Genomic DNA, 24,155 nt, shown 5'->3' with positions numbered 1-24,155 from the left:
AATTTCTAAGTTCAATCACTTCTAATGTCAGAAATGAGTATTGTAACCCATTGATTACCCTATTTTCACCCAAACGAGGAAAGGGTCGCATCGGTATATGTGCGGATCAGCCGAGTCAAGAAAAGTAAAAGAGTCTCAAGCGTCGAGATCTAAAACTGCTCAGTTACAGAAACAAAAATTTTAACACCTCAGATTTAAAATACCTTATAAACAATTGTTACGATTTTATTTATTGAGAAAAAAAAAGAAAGGAAAAATCAATTGTGCAGGAATGAAAGTTAAAATCCTAACATACATAAAGTTAAAATCCTCGTATGCGCAGGAATGGTTCCTTAAGCTGAAAATTTGATCTACAATGTTTTAACAGTAAGGGCTTTTATTGCCTCGAAAGGTGACTTCAGACAAAGAAAAGAACTACAATTCGCATCAATATTGATTTTCAGTAAGAATATTATACCAAGCATTTCTTTATGACTAGAAAATGTTGGTCCACTTATAAGTTTCGAACGACTAGTGTATGGAGGAAGACTTAACTTAGAATCCCATCGGAAAAGCGCTAGGGCGAAAATCTTTTTTTTTAGCGACTTTAACTAAGCCTATGGTATTAATATAAAGTTTAGGGTCCACAGTAAGTCTCAAATCAATAAAGCTAAGAACTTGCTATAGTAAATAGTCCTTATTATATTAGGAGAGGGGAACCCATATCTACGAGAAAAACACATAGTATTACATTGAAATTAAATGGTAAATAATTTCTATCACACCAAGCACGTGTGTGACTCGATAGATTTACCGAAAAATAAAATAAAAAAAATAATTAAACGATTTAATAATTACAATTTTATTCAATTTCTTGCCGAGTACTATTACTTTAATTTTATTAACGATTATTGTTATTACATTTTTCTTTATATTTATTATTTGTATACACTGCTCTGAAATCTCCAACAGAGTTCCCTGAAAAGCCAATAACAATAATGTAATACTTATTTTCATCAGCTTACAGGCGCTACAATACCACCAACATCATATTCCAAATAAATCCAGATCAAATCTAAGCTGCTTTTCAATTAAATATAAAAGAAGCAACAATAAAAAATAACAACAAGCTTTTATACTAACGAAAACACTCGTGTAATGACAAAAAGAGCGTAAACGAAGTTTAATTCGACAAAAAAGCACAACTTTACAGATTAGCACCTCACAACCGCTCATTATATGCCGGATCAGAATCAGCGCCACACTGGCAGGATGACCAATTAGCTTTATTGTTGGTTTAGCGATAATTTTTTTTTTTCAAGTGGAATGTGATACACTAAAGAAAAGTTAAAATATACAAAAGCGTGAGAGTGTATGTGAGCGGAAAACCACGCACATGCGACATACTGAAGTATTTGCTGTAAAATGTTATAAAAAGTAATTAACAAAATCACAAGTGCTGTGCTCAGTAACAACAACATGGAGAAAAAGTCAAACAATACGCTGTGCTGTACGTAAAAACCGACAGAAGATAGTGCAACAAAAAAGTGTAATGTGAAAACCAATTGAAAAGCTTTGTGCAAAAAATTAGATAACTAAAAAATGCAAGATACACCGTGTAAAAAATAACGCTAAAAGTAGTGAGACCGTTATTTACACTTCTGCATAAAAGTGTGCATACATGCAAGCAACGTATTTTGCAACTTTGTACGGCAACGTCATCAAGAAGCTACAAAAAATAACAACAAACAGTACGTGCCAGCATAAGCACTGCCGCTGTAAGGCTGAAAGGCGACTGTGCGACTGCTTCTGTCCTCAGTTTATGTGTGTGTGCGTGCCAAGTAAGGCGCTTGTGCATGTTAGCCCAGCGCATTTGTGTGTATTGGTGCAGTGTATGTGAAGCGAAAAGTGCAGGAGCAGTGCAGTGAATGTGCATTCAAAATGCTTAAAGGATTAAAAGTTTTCACATTTTTATGGCTGACGCATGCGGCGAGCACTTGGCTGAATTTCACCGGCGTTCAAGCACAACCGTCATCATTAACCGAGAAAATCCCATTAGGTGAGTCGAATGAGTGCACGTTGCGCTTTCTGTGAAAGCCTGTGCAATGTAGTTCAGTATGTTTATGTCTTGTACGAAAACTTAAAATATATGCCAAATTAAGCTTGCCAACATAGTGGGGTTGAGGAAAATTTTGAAAAAAAAGTAAAAAGTTTTAAATGCCACTTTTTATATTTTTTATTAATTTTTCACAATAACACAAAAGCTTTACACGAAAATACTTATAATAATATTTGCCCAAATTTTCGCATATGTTCAAAACAAAATATTATTAATAATTTTTGTCAATAAAATAAAGTTTATTTCGTGCAGGGTATACAAATAGCGACAGTCAGAAATGTTGGTTTCTCACTCGTCCATTTTACTTTGATTTTACTCTTACACACGTGACACTTCGCTGCCACACACATTTAAAGATAGTGATGAAGTGAGCAGACAAGTGCAGCTCGCTTCGCTCATATGCAGTTGACAGCATATATGTATGTACATACTTATATTATTGTGTTGGTCGTTCCTCTGTGCCAATTTTATACTCACGCAACATGTGGCACAGAGTATAATAGCTTTCTTTCAGTTAACGGTTGTTTGTAATACCTAACACTACTCCTCATATTTAAGGGGTTAAATGGGTTTGAAACTTAAAAAAAATCGATTTTTTTCTTTTGTTTTCTTAAATTCTACAACACCTCTAGAATATTGTTCTAAACTATCAAGTTGATATGAGTAATAGTTTCGAAGGTAAAGCCTTGGGAACTTGTGCGCTCAATGCGTTTTTCTCAAAACTGTGTTTTTGAAGGCGGTGGACGATTTCTTGAAAAGTTATGTACCGATTTAGTTCGAATTGTCTACACAACTTTAAAATAACATTATCATTGTTCCTGGTCTGAAAAAAATTTAAAATTTTAACTTTTTTTCTATCCTTCGTTCGAAAACGAGATTTGTATATATACTAACGGAATAAATTTGGTTTCTTAATTTTAAATGAATCAGTAATAAGTTATGCTGTCGGCGAGAGCACTTTTTTGTGAGACACCCAGGGAGATGAGGTTTCAACGGCTGAATTTTCAGCATTTTTATATCAAAATTTCAGAAGACATTGTTTACATAGATTTTTTAAATATACTCTTTTTTGTATTTAAAAAAAAATCGTAAAAACACCTTTATTTTTTACCTCTGAAACCCACCTAACCCCTTAAAGAAAACTGATGCCAAAACGTAACGAATCCCGAATATCCGTCCGCTTGTCTATCGTTCTCACTGTGAAAAAAATAATTTTTTCATCAATGAGTCACGTTTTACAATTTGGATTATTATACATTATATTAAAAAAAAATAAATTTTTTCAAACTCATTTAAGGCATAGGTGGTCAAGAAGGGTGATTAGATGGTTTTTAAAACTTCTTCTTCTATTTGAAAGCAATTAACTGTTCTCCTACTTTTTCAAGGCATAACTTGAAGAAACATAAAGTCAGACTACAGGTACCCCATTTTCGAAAGAATGCCCTTTTGAAAGACCGCTTATTCGCCTTATAAATATTTATACATATTCTGAGGTATGGAATTATGAAAAATAATTTGTCAAAAATGGTACCTCTGATATATTGCAACCCTATCCTACTCTGAATTTAATGATATCCGTTAGTCTAGTTGACTCTAAACCGTATATCTCGACCAATGTGACCAATATATGAGCTTTGAATGAACTACATTGGAATTTTTTTAAGGAGCCTACTCTAAAAATTCTAAAATACATTAAATCAGTCCTAATCCATTTAGATATATTCAATACAATGCTTGTTTGGCTTTTTTGACTTTATAACATACACTTATATCTGTTAGAGAGCGAAGTATGTCAATAAAATAATGTAAGCAAGATTTTATGGCAGAAATGGGTGAGCAGCTTTCTATACTAGAAACTTTTTATGCACAATGTAAGAAATATGAAGCTTACTCGGAAAATTTCAGTTAATGGGAGATATTTCAAAAAAACTATTTTAGAAAGCTGCAGTTTGCAAAATGTGGTTGATTGCCAAAAATAAGAAACAATTCCACATTACCTTATTTCCCTTACACCCAATACGGATATTTTCAAACCATCGTTTATTTTATAACTCGCATGACGGTCAGAGAAGGACGCATTGTCAACATTAAAGAAAAATATTGCGATTTGGCACAGTAATTAATGGATAAAAATTTCGATCAGAAACAATATAACCAATATACTAATTTCTGTTATATTCATTGACTTTAAAGTAATTGTTTCAGCATTCAAATAAGAACTTTTTAGTAAAGCTAAATATTTAAGATTACACCTTTAGTTCTTTCAGATTGCGAAAGTACCTAATATTTGGCAGTGTTCGAACTTAGCGTATCCTTACTTGTTACAGATGCTTCTTTAGATCGTGTTATGTTTGGTTTCTCGTTTTCCTTTTCATTTGTTTCCAGTCTTCGTGAGTTTACTTCGAGTTATTGAAGCATTTGATGTGCATATAATGTTGCATATATATATAAGTACGCATACATAAATAGCTTACCTTTATGTCATATATTTTCCAGTTCATAATTTATTAAATTGTAAACTAGCACTAAGATCCATTTCTGTCGTATTTACCGAAGACCAAGTCAAACGTTTGTAAAAAACAATAACTATTTAAGCCGTTTACGCATTTTACTTTTCAATATTAGCCACTATATTTTTTTGTGAGCATTAGTCAATGGATAATAGTATGTTTTTTATATAGCTAGTAAGAAAGTTTTGGGCATTTGATAGAGTTTTTCAAAGAGACGATTGTAATAATAAATTTAGTTACAAATTTCATTTGCCACAAACTTTAGTTAATTATTATTACGAACGAGGTTCTCAAAATAAAAATATATATACAACATAGTAAAAATATAATACATAATATCAATATAATTAAATGAACCATTTCGTATAGCTTATCTTAGTACGAACTGATTCGGTTTGTTCAAGTCTGACTACATTATGACAAAAAAGCATTCGAAAATTCTTTGGATAAATGATATTTCAAAAAAAATGTATTTTGCTAAGTTGTTAGGACTGTCCTTAATTATTATGCTAAATATGAGTGCGATCGTCGGTGTTTTACAGCAGCTACTTAGTCGGTACACCTCAGTAATGCGTTGAGATATCAAAGTTTCTATTTTTAACCAAATTTCGTGTGTGTAATCGTTGCGAATGTTGGAAAAGGCTTACGGTAATTCAAAAACTCAACGATACAAAGGAACAAAGCCTTCAAACACGGTGGAGAGATCGTTGAAGGTATGCCTCGTTCCGGACAATCTTCTACCTCTTCAACTGATGAAAATTAAAAAAAAAGTGAAACATATGGCATTTGAAAATCGTACGGTTAGTGTTAGAGAAATGCCAAGAGAGCACGAGATCTTTCGCGAGTCCGTTCAAATGATTTTGGTGGTTATTTTGAGTATGAAACGCGTTCTTACTCGGCCGGCCAATACACAATGAATACCATTGGCCAACCACCGCATTTACCAGATTTGGCTCTGTGTGATTTTTTCTTGTTCCCTAAACTGAAATTGCCGTTCCATCGATTCCCTTTTCAATCAACCAGTCAACTAGTGATAAAACAAAAATCACTGAAGGAAAAGTTCTTAAATGTTTCGAGGACTGAAAAAATCGTTGGCATAAGTGTATTACATCTGGGGGGGATAACTTTGAAGGCGGCAAAAAAAATATTCATGGATAAGTAAATATTTTGCGTTTTATTCACAATTTTCGGGTATTTTTTTGCCACAATTTATGTAGAGTCCCTCTTGTATATGTAGAAAAGGTTAGTCCTTTAGTAGCTCTTACGGACTAATGTAATGTTTATTTTATAGTTGTAGCAATTCTAATATTTTACAACTTAGCCTTTTCCTAACTGGAAATTTAGTAACTATGGATCAGAAGAAAGCTCTCGCCGCCTCATTTGCATATTCGTTAAGTCTTTTTAGTGTGCCTCTGCCTGATGTCTTATTTTTCCGGCAGTTATATTATCCCTTAGATCGCGATGAATATCGGCATCTCTGTTATATCAAGGAGCCTATATAATAGTTCTTAGCACCTTATTTTGGAAACGTTGAATAATATTTGTTCGTATAAAAGTAATTTTTTATGTAAGCATAAGTTTGATCTTCGTCCAATTATACACTCTATTTTTGACGATTTTATGTTTAGTTCAATCTTATTCGTCTTAATGTGTACGCTCTTTTCAGCGTAATACATAGATACAAGTTGTTTTTGATGTTATAAGTAATAAATTAAGACTTTAATGTTGTCAATTTTCACAAATAGTTAACTTTTCTATATATTGGATAGATGCCCTGAGAGATTTTATATATGTAGGCGACTTATTGAAAAAATGTGAGCAACTCGACCAATAATTATTTAGCCATAAGTTGATAGTTTCTTCAGTGGGACTCATAGAACTTTGGACGAGAATATTTCAAAACAATATCCCACTAAAGGGGTTAAGGGTTTCATTACAGGATCATCTAATGTAAATAAAAAATATGTGTTTTAATTAAAACCTTAGAACTTTGACGAAGAAAAAAAACTGAAAATTGGATTTTTGGTAGATATTTTTACAACAAAACGAAAATAGTTTTAATCGAACTTTCGTTCAAGCTCTCGAGAAATTTTACCAACCGACTTCAAAACCACAGTTTCTAGAAGAACGCAATTCAAGACGGAGCCTTGCTAGCCTCGAGTGCACAAGTTTTCAAGGTAGTATCTCTAAAACTTTTAATAGGATTAACTTGAAAACTTAGATCAATATTCTAGAGTTGTTGTAGAATTTAATAAGGTAATTAAAAGATTAAATTTTTTGAAACCAGTAATCCCATGTAACCACTAAAAAAATACTGCAACTTTTAGTTTTTCTACCTAGCCAAAATGGCTTCAATGTACTTATTTCAAATTTGTTAATTTCTCCAAGACTATGCGTACTAATCAAATTTGTGTCAATGTTTAGCTAATCGACCAGGAACTTTGTGGTTTTGTGTAACCTGTAAGACCGCAACAGAAACGCTCTCAAGTGAAAATACAAATTACCATGGCATAGGGTGGGAACCTTTGCAGTTTTGAGCACGCGGTGCCGTGTTTAAAAATAGGACAGTGCACAAACGAATACACTTTGGTAGCACTAATGGCATTCTACTCTCTCATCATTTACAACCGTATGTACAAATATACACAGAAGCCGCTAACAATGTATGCTGCTCTGAGTTTATTCACATTAGACAAATACACATATACGACAGACACAGTGAAAGTGCTTTCATATATTTATATAAATACGTATATATGTTTATGTCATACATATATTATGTGCCGACTCTGCCTTTTTCTGCCACTGTGCACCACCTTTGTTCCTTGCCCCTAGCCACTATAGCAAGTGCATTCATTTCGAAATTCATAGTGCAGCATATGCACATAGTAATGTGTGTGCCACACAGCTTTTGTTTGCCAACACGTCTGAAACAAATTTTTATGCACCGCCACAACGATGGTCGTTAGCCGAGCAGCAGTAAAAACCGCCGCAGCAGTAGCTTTAAGCATCTCTAGCGTATGTACTTACCTTCCAACTGCAGTGGCAACTAAGCTAACCATGCTCTCTGCCATGGCTGTTCGACGCTGGTGAAAGGCTGTCCCATAACAATTGCAGCATTAACACTTTTTTATGCAAACGACATTAGCTTCAAAACGCTTGCATTGGCATGGGCTGCGGAGCGAAATTCACTGATGTGCTGCCGCTGTGCTCAGGGTTTGCTGTGCAGTTGGCTGGGGATGGTGTGTTGCCATAGCCTCCAGCATGCTTTGAAAGAACGCGCTCACCTGTCGTCTGTGGCAGTTTGTCTGCTGTGTTGTTAGTGGTCGCATTACCTCGGCTGCCACTTAGTTCACAAAAGACGGTAGTTGCGCTTTAGTGCTCCGTGCAACACAATGCATGCATATGTGTCGGTGTGTGCGTGTTTTTGGCTGGTGGAAATTTGAGTCGTAAAAATCAACACAAAAGCCTTTTTCACTGCGTTTCCGGTTGTTCCATTTATTTTGTATAGAAATTATCGTGCGGATAGAGGAAAGGACGTTTTCTATACGAGCATGTTTTGTTTAGCTCGTAGCGTAACAACAACTGTGTCTATACTTGAGCACATACATATTTTGACCGGTTCTTATTTAAACTTAACCCCGTTTCTTTAAATGTGCAAATTAAGAGGACCACTTGTATAAAAGAGTTTGTTTCACACATACCGTTAGACGATTTTCGGAGTTTGGCAGCTAAATGGCAACTGCAAATATGTTAATGGAACCCATTTTTTTATTTTATGGTAGCACAAACATTACCCTTTTTGTACAAGAGTTTTTGTTTTAGAACAAGAATCTATGCATGTAAAAAGTATTTACTTTTACTTCCATTAACAGAATCTAAAAGTGCCGCAAAGGTTTTTGGGTAAAATGACTTCTTTAATCGGAAAATAGAACTTTGGATTTGGTTTCGAACTTTGTATGATTTCACCAACAAAATGATCTTGTGTATTATAGTAAGCTAAAAATTCTACTCGTTTTATCACTTAGTCCCACATAAAGTCCACTGATAAAAATACTTCTACTTATACACTTGAATGTATATCGTTACTTGGAAAAAATACATTTTATTTTATTTTTTTATAATCTTAAAGTAATATATCTAATACATATACATAAATGGACACGATGAAATGCACAGGATATAGTCCTTGATTACCGAACTCTAAAATTCTCCTATAATTCACAACATTTGTAAAAGTTGAGAACCTAATAATATTGTAAGCTTGTTAAAAGTTATGACAACATTAATAAAATTCGGGTCTTTTCCACCCCTCGAAATTATAGAAATGCAAATATTTTATAAGACTTCATGATTTCATTTAACATGTGTTTACTAACTTACATAAAAAGGAAGAAAAAACGATGTGAACAAATTGTGTAAAAATTGTAGTTTTACATGAGCCATGAACTAAGTCAAATTTATTAAATCCCTCAGTTCCTTTTTATACTCTCGCAACATATTGCTACAGAGTAGTATAGTTTTATTGACATAAAGGTTGTATATATTCCCTAAAATTAATCGAGATAGATATAGGGTTATATATACATAAATGACCAAGAAGATGATGAGACGAGTTTAAACTCGAATGGTGGTCTCTCTGTCCGTGCATCAGTCAGTTCGTCCGTGCAAACTGTAACTTGCGTAAAAATTGAGATATCTTAATTAAAATTGAAATATACATACATATACTCTTTGACAAAAAAAGGGACGACTTCGTAGACGGGCGTAATCGGACCACTGTCACGCCCATAATATGCTATTAAATGAAAACTTGTAAAAAATGAAGATATAGAACTGTAATTTGGCACAGAGGATTGCAGTAGCAAGAAGCACCTTTGGACTAGAAATTTTGAAAAAGTGGTCAAAGCCCCGCCCTTTAGTAGCTTTAATTTATATATTTCTCAAAACACTTAAGCTAAAGTAAACGAATTGGTTGAAGTGAATCCTATAAGAACCCTTACCGAAAATGTGAAAATTGGATCATAATCCCGGTACTGTTAAGAACTACTAAAAGCGAGATAAATCAGTAACCAAAATCCCCAAACCAAATACATCTTACCATCGAGTTGATTAAACTGCTTTATAAGACACGCTATCAAAATTGCACAATGAGCGTGGTACCGCCCTTTTAAGTGAAATTCCATATCTTGAGACCTCCTCGACAGATTTCAACAAAATTGTATACATAAAATCATAAAAATTGAGCCACGCCTACTTCGCATATAACACAATTTTGAGTTTCTTTTGATTCTTTCAACTCCCAGTACACAAATCCAGAAGCAATTAATATAACGCGATTAAACTTTGCACAATTAATGTCTTTATGACAAAAAAATGTTTAAATCCCACCAAAACTGTTCAAGACTTTTGACTGTTTAGTTGACTTTTGAAAGAAAATTTGGGTCAATGTATGGGACATGCAATTGAAATTCAGAGGGAATTCTTTTCTGATAATAGTATATCTGTATTTTTGTTTGCATGTGGCATACATATTAATAGAATGTGCTGTTGGCAAAAATAGATAAAATCGGGTTGATACTAACCCAACTTCCACTTATGGTATTACATATAATGATTTTCGTTTTTCTAACAAACTTTATGCCGAAGGTGTCGGTCTTTTTATGAGTTATAAAATATGTGTCTATTTAAAACTGCTTTGATTCCGATCCGATCCAATTTAATATTTATATGGCAGATAGTGTGGTGTCGATTTTCTTAGTGTTCACTGCAAAACTTTGACCAAATTAACTTCAATCTGTACAATAAAAGTTCTCAGCATCTTTAGTGGTATCTCTTTTTGTATTCATTTGATTTTTTATTTATATTCTACAGGCCCTGCTCAAACCAGAGTTATCTAAAAATTCGTGGAATTATTTTAGGAAATTATATAAAAAAATAAACGGTTGTAGTGATTTTCGCTAATTTAATTATTGTCGAACACGGTTCTTATCACTGGATCTTCACCCTTATTATTGACTCTATTTAAAAGGGTCTTACTGACTGCGAAACTCTTATTTCTTTATCATGTTCGAGTTCGTAAAAAAATATAAATCAATCAAGCAAATGAAATACTAGTTGTTTTTGCTTTTTAAATATACTTATTAGTCATATTTGCTTAAGTTCTTAACGTCGTAGTTTAATAAGTTATTCTGATTCCAAGAAATATCGCGAACGAAGTGATTAACTTTTGTATAATTTTCATTGATTTTGGCAATAGAAAAGGAAACGGTGTTATATTACAAATGTAAGGTTGATTTTTATCAGAAATTAAGCAAATTTATCACTGTTTTTTTTTATTTGTTTTATCAGAAAACTTAGCTCTCGAATAGTAGTAGTAGTAGCCTCATGGTATTTCCATAGCAATACTATGTTGAAGTGACCAAATGTTTTCATAAATTTAACCGTACCGTCACTCTATCCAAAGCTGGCTCTTACACACGTGGCAACTTTTTGATTATTATCAAACAAACTGAGCTCTAAATAAAGGCAATAAGAGCACGGACTATAATTTTTATCAACTTTTGTGAAACTAAACTCCAAGGTGTGTTCACAAAATATTGGAGAGACCAATTCTAAATTTTTTAGCTATGTTAAAATATGGTATATGTCTCTGAATTACCTCATTCTTTACCATTTTGAATAATAACAACGAATGAAAAATTTAGGGGACCGTGCTTTATGCACGGAAAAATGGACCCAGTATTCTTTCTTATTTTTTTTGGATTTATTTAAAATAATTTTCATTACACTTAACTTGTATACCATTTGTATCTCTCATATATTTGCAACATTTTATTTTTAAATTCCCGTAGTGGATAATAACAGTAAGATATTAGCTTACATTTTACTTTCTTTAAAGTTAACAACATAAAGTGCGGTTAAATTGTGGCGGCATTTGTGCGCGAATGCTCTTAGTTTACCGGCAAACATTATGTAATATATTTTCTTGGCCAAAGCGTAGAAGAAGTTGAAGTCCCCGCGGCCTCCAGTACCGTTTAGCTGTAAATTGTAAACAAGATCAGCCCGTACAATGTCGATGCACGTTCTTATGTATTCGTGCGTGATTACATGCGACAACATGTGTATGTATGTATGTGTGTGGTATGTACATTTTCCAAGAACGATTGTGCGGGTTCAAATCGTTGCTGGAAAATGTTTTCATATTTAATTTCAACTCATTAGAGTGGATATTGTTTTGTTTGTGTTATTCTTTGCCTTTCTCTGTTTAATTTATTTTTTACTGAATTTAATACAAATGGCACACATTTCTTTGTTTTTATGTGCAATGTTTGTTTGTGTTGCTGCGCAAGTTTTGTTATCGGCCGACAAATGCTGCCACCATTGCTTGCGGAAGCTGCCATTCACAGCCACCGACTGGCTGCAAACGCGGCAGGAAGATTTCACTAAATTGTTTTGCTGTTTCGCTCACTTCGCTGCTTTTGCTGTCACAAACTCTTTTCCAGCCACAACAGGCGTTGCCACTGTCATGCCACTGCTGTGCACCAGCGGTTTGCCCGAATGCACTTGTGTGCGTGTGTGTATGTGCGCCACGGATTTATGGAGTGTGCGTTTGTTAGAATTCAACTCGGTTGCTGTTGTCATTAAATTACCTATTTTTTATGATTCATAAATTCTTTAAAATACCACACCAAACGCGCCATTATACACACGCTCTGGTATTACGAAGCTCTACTATATTAAAGAGCTTATGAAAATTTGTTTTTAATTCTGATATTTTGAATTTAATAACTTAATGAACAGATTTATCTAGTCAAATTGTCTATATTTATATGCTAATATTTCTTAATTCGCTGAACTATGTCAATGTCGTCGTATACCTCATTCAGCTTCGTCTTTGCCAATGCGCAGGGGACCATAAAACTTCCGTAGAACTTTTCTCTCGACAACTCGACTCAGCAAATGTTGTCATCGGCTAAGCCTCTGCACCATATAGCAAGACGGAGAAGCTGAGTGACTTGTAGAATTTTGTCTTTGTTCGTCGAGAGAGGACTTGCGTACTCAGTTCGAAGTAGGACCTGCTGACAAGAGTTATTCTGCGCTCGATCCATGTATAACGTGTCTTTTCATTGGGTCTTTTTCAAGAGTTGGCGATTGGTGCATATCTGGTCAGTTGTTGATTTTCTAGCCTTGAAGCCACTGATAAAGTCTAATCATTTGTTGACAGCGGGCCCTTGATCGAAACTTATGTATATGCAATGTTGAGGAAGCTTATCCAATAGTAGTGGGCGCAAATTGTGGGGTTTCCATTTTTTTTGTTTGGGCAGAACACACTTAAATTCCAATCGTCGTGCATGCTTTCGTCCCAATATATTCTACTTATCAGTTATTCGTCCGCTGTATTTGAATAGCTCGGCCGGCAATCTATCGTTGTTGTTTTTCAAATGGATAACTGCTATTCGCAATTCTTCATGGGCAACGGAATGTCTGATCCATAGTCATTCATTGGGGAATCGGGTTCATCATCTCCTGGTGTTATATTTTCAATGTCATTCAGCAGGCTGGAGAAATGTTCCCTCCATAATTTCAGTATGCTCAGGGCATCAGTACATATCCGGTATTAAAGGAGTAAATCAATTATTTTCCAATTAAAAGCTATAAGCAAACTCTTCATAATTTCAAAAAAAGGGCAAAAATAACAACACAGTTTCAAGCTTTCGACAATAACAAGTAATGCCTGATATACTCCAAACGATTCCTTGTTTAAAAAAGATGGTAGCAATTCATTTCTCATGCATCAAACAAACATACATAAATTGCTATATCCAGTTATTTTAAAATAATTATTAAACATCATTCGTGAAACCGAATTTATGATTCTAAAACTTTATTGCACAAACAATACCTTAAACGATCGTCTGAGGTATTTCAAGAGAATGTGCCTTTAAACATAAGGCCACACATGCTGAAATACACTTGTAAAGAAATTTACAAATAAGGGTCCTTTAACTACATTTACAAACTTTGGTAGTAATGTCCTCTCATATATCATTTTTACGAGTGGCATAAATGTTAATTTAATTTTTTCCACTTACAACAATGGGCGCATTAAAAACTTTGGAGTCAAATATTTAGATGTGTTAAATATTTTATTATCCACTTAAGCTCATGAAAAAATGGCTTATATTATATTAACATATACCACTAATTATTTCAAATGTGTATTCGCCTTTTTTTATCTGCGGGATTACTCATACGCAGTGTACGTCTAAATTTTTTAATGTTTTGAGTTATTATCTTTTCTCGTCGTAATATTTTGTTATGTTGATGTCTAATAATATTATTGTGAATTAAATTAAAGGAAGGATATTATAGCTTAGCTGACTATTTATGTAACAAGGGAGGAAGGTTTCATACAATTTTGACAAATAAGCTAAGCATTTGTCAATATATTAATCTTTAGAGGATTTAAAACTGCTTCAGTTTTTATATTTAGCTACACTTGAGAATAACACTACTTCTTTGAATAGTAAACAAAATAGTTTCGTTCATTTCAATTTACATCAAAGAGAATTATTTCTGGGCCTCTCTATGATCTTGACGTCCTATCGATCTAATAATGCACAGTCATATATTTTATTCCATGCCGTCCGACTTTTATTTTCGTGTACTGTGGATGGTTATGTCCTTATGTCCTTTTGTCCTTTCATTAAGGCAAGATTATCTATATGTATAATCGACGTTTCGTTGGTCGATATATTGAGTAGTCGAAAAAGTTTTTTCGTATTTCTAATCAAACCTCAAATTATATTTTATATTTTTACCAATAAATCAATAAACAAATATGTACCATTTCGGTCGACCGCTTTTTGTTATTTTTCCGTTAGAGATATTGTTTCATCAGTGTAACTCAAAATTTCGAAATTTCTAGAACGGAAGCGAGCGAATCATTGTTGTGCTACACGAACTAATCCAGCATCATCTCCGTAAACTTCACAAACTTCATTGATGGCTTTCGTGGCATTCTTCCCCTTTTTATACAAAAATTTCAAAATATGTATATATCATTATTTTCCCTCATTTTTGAACAGCTTTTTCAACTTCTCCGAATTTTATTTTATTTTTTTGTTAAGTAAAGCTAAAAATCTCAACTATCCAACACTATGTATATGATATGGCGCAATGTGATACAACTTCGGACGCCCGGGGCCAAGGATGTTCTGTCGCCCCCCTTTTTTCTACCTACCTACAAGTTTCATGAGGTGTTTCGAACAAAAGTGAATTTTTACAAAATATCTTCGATATTAAGTATATAAAATTTAGGAACTAGAAGCCACGCAAATACTCACTATACCTGTATCAGTTGCATCTTGTGAAAGATCTTTTAGCAAACTTAAATTGATCAAATCTTACTTGAGATCGACCATGAGTCAGAGTAGACTGTCCAATCTTGCGATTCTCTCAATAAAATGTGAAACAGCTTTTGATAGATTCGGCTGAGCAGGAGGCACCCATACAATCGATTGCAATATACTTTCGTGCTCAAAAGCACAACTCCGCAATTCGTGATCTGTCAGTATTTCGCAGGCGTGTTTTGAAACACCGATTTGCTGAACGTGTTGTTTTGGCCAAGATGAATATTTTAAGTTACTAAAAAGAAAACAAATGGCGTTTTCAGTATACTTGTGTATTAGATAAAACAAGAAAAAGCGTTAACTTCGGCTGCACCGAAGCTAATATACCCTTCACTGGTGCATTTGTGTTCGTAACTATGTGTTCAGTTTGTATGTGGCTATAGTAATCCGACCTCAACATTTTTTTCAGAGATTATATTATTACCTTTAGCTGTAATCCATGTTAAATTTCGTGAAGATACCACGCCAATATAAAAGTCTTCCATACAAGAACTTGATTCCGATGGTTCAGTTTGTATGGCAGCTATATATTATATTATAGCTATATCATAGTGGTCCGATATCAGCAGTTCCGAGAAATTAGCAGCTTCTTGAAGAGAAAATGACGTTTGCAAAATTTCAAAACAATATCTTTAAAACTGAGGGACTAGTTCGTATATGTACTGACAGACAGGCAGACAGACGGACATGGCTAAATCGACTCAGCTCAACATACTGATCACTTATATATACTTTATAGGGTCTCCGACGCTTCCTTCTGGGTGTTATAAACTTCGTGGCAAAGTTAATATACCCTGTTCGGGGTCAAACGAACGAAATGGCTTAAGAGTATAGAAGCTTCCAAACAGTGCCCCTTAGATTTAAAATACTGGGCATCGAGTGAAATTATGTACTGTCAAAATCATTAAAAATTCTTAATCTTTAACAATATATATACATACATGTTTCATTTACCTACCGCAAAATTACCTTTTTAATGTAGTTTTCTATTTTTTTTTTTATTTCCTTCAAGAAAGATCTGTCAATTTAATTTTAGTGGGAAATTTCTACGTATTCAGCATTAATTTAAAATTAATTTATAGAAACTCTAACCACTCAAAAATACCAATATTTAAAATCTGTATATATATAATTTTTTTATAATTAAAGTCAAATAAAAATTAAAAATTATCGTAATATAAAATTTTATAAATTTGTAGCATATTCTTAAGCAAAATATTAAATTTGTTCTCTTTTCTATTTTTCAGGCGCCATTTTCGAGCAGGGCACCGATGAGGTGCAATCTGCGTTTAAATACGCAATGCTCAATCACAATCTCAACGTATCGTCACGCCGTTTCGAGCTGCAAGCATACGTGGATGTCATCAATACGGCGGATGCATTTAAATTGTCACGCTTAAGTACGTCGAGGCGAAAATTCTACTCAAACATGCATACTCACTCACACAAAAACACACTCATCGATGTATAATACATATTTAAGTAGATCACGTGACTGCAGTATGGTGGCCTTGTGCGGCAACTGTGGCTGTGGCAAGCGCACGCGCAAGCGAATGTGTGCCATTCGCTGGTTGATTGCCGCAAGCGCGCTGCGGCTGTCAATGCTATCGCTGCCACTGCTGCTGCCATTGCTACTGCTGTCAATGTGGTGCTGATTAATTATGCACATTTTCCAGATTTAAACAGCAAAATCCCCATTCACATGCATTTACGCAACATCCTTAACAACATTCACACTCACACAAGCACATACACACATATGTATCTGTAAGAATGCATAAACAATTTTTAATTATGTGCATTTGTTTTTCTTCTATTCTCATATTTAATGCTGCAACACAACGTGACTCAACAATCGCGTCAACACGTTTTGGTATGCACGCGTATGCGCCTCACAGTATGCAATCAATTTTCGCGTGGCGTTTATTCCATGTTGGGCGCTGTATCACCGGATTCATTTGATACATTGCACTCGTACAGCAATACGTTTCAAATGCCATTCGTGACGCCATGGTTTCCAGAGAAAGTAAGCCGGAATTCCACACTAGTTATATTACATAAAGCAAACAAAAAAAATAGAAAAAGCAAACTATGAAATAATAAAAATAAATAAAAGTGCATAAAAACACATAAACAATGCAAATGTGCAAAGCAAAAAAGTCTGTGCGAGCGCGAATATTTGAAATGGGAAAAAAGTGTGACAGCACTGTGCATACTAACTTTTTAACACTTAAACAAACACTAACACATTTGCGCACTCATGTATGTGTGTGCGCGCACACAGATAAATAATAAACGTGGTATTTTCGTGAAAATATCGATAGTCAAGCACCGCAGCTGCCGCTGTGCCATTTTTCCAACGCACTTGACTTGCTGCCATTGTTTTTTCTGTCTTTTCGCGCTGCTTTGTGTTGAGGGTTTTGTATTCGTTGCAGTTTTATACGAGCAGCGGATTTTTTGCGGCATATTGTCGCTACCGAAATGTGTTAAGTGTGCAGTTGCTCGAGTGGTTGAGTGCAACAAAAACTAGTAGCGAAATTTGCACAATATGAAACGAATATTTGTTTTTATATAAACAGTTATATATGTATGTATATTTAAACATACATATGTATACATATTCAAACATAAACTGCAAACCCGAATTTTCCACTCATGGCGTTAAAATAACAAGTGCCACTATAACAAAGGCTTTTACGATTTAGATTTAAATCAGTTTCTCACTCACTTAAGCTCAATAAAAGCACATTTATACGAGTACGCATGCCGCTCTATACAATCTAAAATAAATACAAAGCAATTGATAGTATGTATTTTCACATCACACTTCAGTTAATTGCGATACGTTTAGGAGTATATGGATAAAAAAAAAAATAAAATAAAATCCGCTTTATTAAATTGCATCCTGTTTTTCATCATACCATAAAGAGGCTTTATTGAGTTTGCCACGACATTGTTAATACCTAAAAGGAAGCTTAAGAGACCCCACAGAACATATACATATATTTACAAATGATCAGCGTGACGAACAGTGTGGATTAAGCTTTGTCTGACTGGCTGTATATACAGAAACTAGTCTCTCAGTTTTTGAGATATCGATATGAAACTTTGTCGTAACCGCCGATAGAGGATAAATATGTATAGCATAAAGCTGTTACACAAACTGAATGATTAGAATCAAGTTCTTGTAAGGAAGAAAAACTTTTATTTGACAAAATATTTTATTTTATTTGGATTATTGTTCAAGGTAACAAATTGTATAGATCAGGCTATTACAGCATAAAAGTGACATACATAGTGTGCTCGAAATATAACGAGAACTTTAAAATTAAAACTTCGCGAGTTCAAAGAAACCAATTATCAAAATATATATAATCAATCAATCTGTCCGTATAAAACATTTCAAAAAAGTACCCTCAGACCTTTTTCCGAAAATATTGGATTTTTTTTGCTTTACAAATTTTAGCTGCATGAAAATGCAAGAAATGATTTTTACTTTGTTTGTAGCAGCTGCTTGACTTTTTTATATTTCCGAAAATAAAGAGAGCCTTAAAAGGACATACTTTTATAATCAAAGATAACATTAAAAGCGCATCGCTGAAAGCTCTAGAGACTATACCATTTCTCGAGTTTTAGAAGTGTTTCGAGGATCAGAAGAAGTGCTGGTATAAGTGCAAAATATCGAATGGGGCCTATTTTGAAGACTTCAAGGCAGATACATTTAGAAAAAAGACGGAATATCCTTTTATTTTATAAACACAACTCATATTACATTTTTTATAAATTTTTTTTTTAATTTTTAAATGACCTTAATTCACTTGCCAGTTCTTTATACGAGTATCAAAAAACGTGGCGAGGAAGTACTAGAACACGTTTTCCGCTGGATGTTAGCCGTTGACCGGTTACGTTTTCTGATTTAGTTATACAAATAGTTGCTGAAGGAAATGCACAATCAGAAACAAACTCTTCTGAATGCGTGAAAGAGCCCCATGGAATTATTTCAGTTACAGTACTACTTATATAAAGGTGTCAGTTAAAATTTTTACTAACTTCTGAAGGCAAAGTGGTGCTAAATCGCTGAGTTTTTTGAAGCACTCTTTGTGTTTTTCTTTTTAATTTGAAGGAAATTGAGGGAAGTTGTCCCTCTAGGAAGTTCTACAACTTTTAGAAAATAATATTTATATCAAAGGTCCAATGATATCAACTCAGACCTTTAATTTGCCTCCATACATCCAATATAATAACATCTGCGCTTAGCGATTCACCTTTAATATCTTTAATTTACTCAACATAGTTTCCCCGAAGAGGTCGTTTGAGTTTTCTGAATACCCAGAAGTCACACGGAGCTAAATCAGGCGAATATAGAGTACACCACCCCTCGATAATTGAAAAAAATGTAACCCCAATTTTTGACATGATTTGGCGTAGTTTTTTCGGCTTCGGCTCACCTTTGCCTCGATATTTGACTGATTGATTTAAATTAAAAAGTCTTACTATTTTTTGCTCGCAGTTGTTGATAAATATTTTATTTTTACCAGCAATTCTTCAATGCCAATGACTAAAACACTTTGCATATATTTATACCCTGAACAGGGTATATTAAGTTTGTCACGAAGTTTGTAACACCCAGAAGGAAGCGTCGGAGACCCTATAAAGTATATATATAAATGATCAGTGTGTTGAGCTGAGTCGATTTAGCCATGTCCGTCTGTCTGTCCGTCTGTCTGTATATATACGAACTAGTCCCTCAGTTTTTAAGATATCGTTTTGAAATTTTGCAAACGTCATTTTCTCTTCAAGAAGCTGCTCATTTGTCGGAACTGCCGATATCGGACCACTATAACATATAGCTGCCATACAAACTGAACGATCGGAATCAAGTTCTTGTATGGAAAACTTTTGCATTTGACAATGTATCTTCACAAAAGTTGGCATAGATTATTTTCTAGGGCAACAATGTAATCTCCGAAAAAATTTTTCAGATCGGATTACTATAGCATATAGCTTCCATATAAACTGAACACATAGTTACTAAAAGATATGCACCTGTGAAGGGTATATTAGCTTCGGTGCAGCCGAAGTTAACGTTTTTTCTTGTTTTCTAAATTTTTAATTTTCGAACAAAGAGAACCAAAAATAGACGCAGAAAGCACTACCATTCAGCAATTAAAGTTTTCTGGGGACCTCTTTAACACATTATATTAACCTTCAGGTTGTCAAACTGACAAAATAAAGCTGATCTTAATGTAATAATATCTGTAGAGATTGAGTTATGAACGAAAATCCAAAAAATATTTATCTGCGCGGAACATTAGTTCAACATCTGCTTACGTTATTTCGCCTTAAATACGAAAATGCTTTACAATGTTCTGTTTTATTGCATAAAATTTATATTGTGCCCATAAATTTTATTTAATCATATTTTTATTAAATGTTAATCATACGCCTCAGTGGTAATAAAGCAGATTTTAACTAAAACAATAAAGATGTCTCCATTTGGCGGAGTGGACCGTGTCGGTCAGCACACAAAGCGCCAGCAACTCAGTTGTAAGCAACAAAAAAGTGTGGACAAAGGCCTGCGGTAGCAATAAGCCGTTGCCGAAAATTTATGAAATGCTTAATAAAGTTATAAATGTCCAAAACTGTACGCAGCACACAAATCATAATAAATTCAGCTTTTATTTCGTTTTATACAAACAGAACGACAACACCCCAAAACACCCCTGCTAAAGAGTCTGAAACCTAACGAACCAGTAACATGTTTAAAGAGCATATAATATTGCGTAGTGTCAGTTGTACAACAACATCAACACCAATGGCTGCTTTAACTGCAGAAGTTGTAGTGTTCCGTCGGGGTTTTGGTACAGCTGTAGGCAGACGCCATGCTTATAGCAGCAATTACATAAATATTTACTAACAGCATACTGTGAACTCCACTACATGCACAGATTGTATGAAATGATTTCGAGTTTGTGATGAGAGCTCTGCAAGTCTTTATAACTACAGCTTTGATTGTTAGAGAAATCTTATACAGCGAAGTTCGTCACGCTGACAGACAGCTGACATTTGCATTAGCTAATTCTTTAATCTTTGATATTTTATAGCAGCGCAGTTCTCACAGCATTTCGAATTCTGAAATATCGTCATGACACAAACACACCATGCTACCTACTGCGGCATTAAGCCACTGTTATTACAATCAACATAAATCATTCGAGAAAAGTAAAGCAATGAGGCAACTGAAACATAAAAACATAACTTTTTTTCCAAGAAACAAGATAAATAGTAAATATGTATAAAATATCCGCAAAAAATTACATTTTATAAGTGTGTGTGCGTAATCGCGCTATAGTTGCGCGGAGGCAGATACACTCTTACACAACTTCCACCTCCAACGCCGTTGCTTACTCACACTGTTGTCACAACTTTTCTGCGCTAACAACTGACTTTTTTGCGATTACTCGACACTCGCCACAGTCACGATTTCAATTCACACCACAATTTGCTTTTTGTTTCTTTTTTCCATTCCCATTTTTACTATGCCGTCGATTCGCATACGCTTGCACGCGCCTGCTAGGTGCTGACGCCCTCATCCGGCTTCCTCGACTATGCCATAAGTATGCGCCCGGATTATCATCAGGCGATTATCGATACAATACAATTTTATGGATGGCGTAAAATAATTTATCTCTACGACTCACATGATGGTAAGTACGAAATGCTTAAACAAAAATACTACGTAAAACATAAAAAATCGCGTACATAAATATATATGTATATATACTACCATTTTTGATATCTACATAAGCAGTTACGTAGTGGCAAGTGAGAAATAAATTTTCACAAGCCGTTAACCCACTGACAGCGTTCACTCAATTTGTTCATACCAAATGCATGAACTGTATATTTATGATAGATAGTAATTTGTCAAGTCTCCTGCTACAGCGAACATAAATTTGCTTATGCATCGCTAAATTTATGTATTAATGTAAATGAAGCTTTATTGTTGAGTAAACATTAAACCATCATCAAACCAGAGCTCCATTAATGGAGCGCTGTGGTATATATAAAAGGTCTTTCACATACATACAAATTGTTCAATAAATAAAAATCCTTCACTGTGTGGGTGCAAGTGTCTGATTTGGTCAAAAAATTGTGTATGCTTTAATTGCTTACAACTAAAATAATGCAAATTACTTGAATTTCGTTTGTGAATTTTGTTAAGAAAATGTTACTCATACGCCTCCGCCTACAAAGCAAATTCAACCGGATGCCATAATCTTTTAAAAGGATTTTTGAAATTTAATATGATATTGCTGAATGGTACATCAAGTATATTGAATTCAGTAATAAAATAATTTATGAGACAAAACTGTACACTTTTACTAAGAAAATCAGATTTTTGCTCAGTTATGACCAAATTTCTGTTTCTATTGTAGGATTACAAGCCATTCATACTTCAGTTAGAGAAAATAACACATAAAAAGAACGATATACGTAATCTTTTGACTAAAAATTCATTTCAAATCATACATTCTAAGCTATAGTTGCAGGTTGTTTTTGTGTCTCATATTTCAGAAAAACTTAAACATTTGTAACGAAAAATAATTATGCAGATAATTGCTCTGAACTTCAGTTTAGATTGTTGCCCATTTTTTCTGGCTCTTCATATTCCCTTGATTTGCTTTAATTATTGAATAAAGGAATTAGAACTGACAAAGTGTTCTATAATTAGATTTAATTTAATTATATATCAAGCTACTCGTCCGTACTTCCGATGAAGTTCCTCAGTACGAAAAGTTTTATTTGTACAGCTTTTGACACGTCGCCAAAAGACCATCGACCGATACCATAGTTGCGATACTTTTCCTATATATAAATCTTGCATTCGTATAGAATTTGTTTTATTGTCTCCTCTTCTTCTACCTCCTAACAGCATATATAATACAATTATCATTATATGGTGTTCGTAGTCAAGTGGCATGCCTGTTTGAATTTGCAATATTTTTCAATAAATTCGCTAAAATCTGGAAACAAAGTGTGTCAGTTCACGGACATATGAAAATTTTGGTGGTCAAGCAGCTACTTGTGTCAATTCGATCTTGTAAGGATGTAGGCCAAGATCTTTTCACAAAATTTGCCAAAACGACGTCACGGAGATTCCCAATGTTTTAAAACGAAGTGTGAGAGACTAATTTGGGTCTTCCTCAATTGATGCGCTATCGACAGCAATATTCTCAACACTACGGGCACTTCTTGCCTCGCGGAAACGGGAACATTTTCCAATGTACGCTCAGTTGTTGGTCTGACAGGACGATTATAACGACCATAAAGAGCGGGAAAGACTATGTTGTCAGTCTACTTTTGTAGCGTTTTTATTGAAACCCCCTTTTATTTGGAAGTTGAAGGCATCCAAACGGCTTAAGGATTGAAGAAGTTTCGTGTGTATACCATATGATAGATATACATTACCAATACATTGAAGTAGCATATAAACAGGGTAAAAAAATGCGTTCTAGAATATAATTCCAGTGTCGCCTGATGGGTTGTGTTTGTCACTAAACACTAAGTGGCACCAGACTTAATATCAGTAGAACTTATAAACGAAGTAAAGGCAAAATATTAAATCGCAGTGCAAGCTTCCATTTATTTCTAGAATCGACGCTGCTTATAATTATTTTAGCCTCTAACTAATGCTCACTATGTACGTGTGCCTTGATTTAATAACGACCGAATTCAAAGTGATCAGCTAAAGAATACCAACGGTTTAGGCAACCACTTTTTACTAACATTGTTTTGTTAATAAAAAAAGCTATTAGTTAAACCCCAATCTATGTTGGCTAACTGCCAGTCAAATAACAACAAGTATGATCGGCGATTGCTTTCACTGACAATTTGTTGAAATATCTTGCGAATATAATATCGAATTTGCTATTATAAGTGAGGTCGGCATTTAGGACATTCAAACTATAATTATAAATCATCGGCAATAAAAAATTAGTAAGAGTCTAAACTTTCCCAAATGTATGATCCCGGACCCGGTTCTTACTGAGCAAAGAAGTGGCGTGGCAAGTTTTGGCGCCCATACGAGAAATCAAAGCAAAACAACTTGGTTAACTTTTATATAAATAA

General features: G+C 34.2%; 1 protein-coding gene across 2 annotated transcripts in view; it reads left to right on the top strand.

Annotated features, from left to right (window-relative positions):
• Window positions 1-24,155, top strand: part of LOC105225058 (glutamate receptor 1) — a 114,237-nt gene that overhangs the window by 13,696 nt on the left and 76,386 nt on the right. For both annotated transcript variants that reach the window (XM_049458747.1, XM_049458746.1), the window contains exons 2-5: window positions 1,000-2,038; window positions 16,271-16,423; window positions 16,922-17,049; window positions 21,601-21,730. In XM_049458747.1, the coding sequence (XP_049314704.1) occupies window positions 1,921-2,038; window positions 16,271-16,423; window positions 16,922-17,049; window positions 21,601-21,730 (529 nt within the window). In that variant the 5' untranslated portion in view covers window positions 1,000-1,920. The remainder of the gene's footprint in view (window positions 1-999; window positions 2,039-16,270; window positions 16,424-16,921; window positions 17,050-21,600; window positions 21,731-24,155) is intronic.

The sequence above is a fragment of the Bactrocera dorsalis genome, chromosome 5 (assembly GCF_023373825.1).
Source record: "Bactrocera dorsalis isolate Fly_Bdor chromosome 5, ASM2337382v1, whole genome shotgun sequence".
In the NCBI taxonomy this organism is placed as follows: Eukaryota; Metazoa; Arthropoda; class Insecta; order Diptera; family Tephritidae; genus Bactrocera; species Bactrocera dorsalis.
This window is presented reverse-complemented; position numbering and strand designations above follow the sequence as displayed.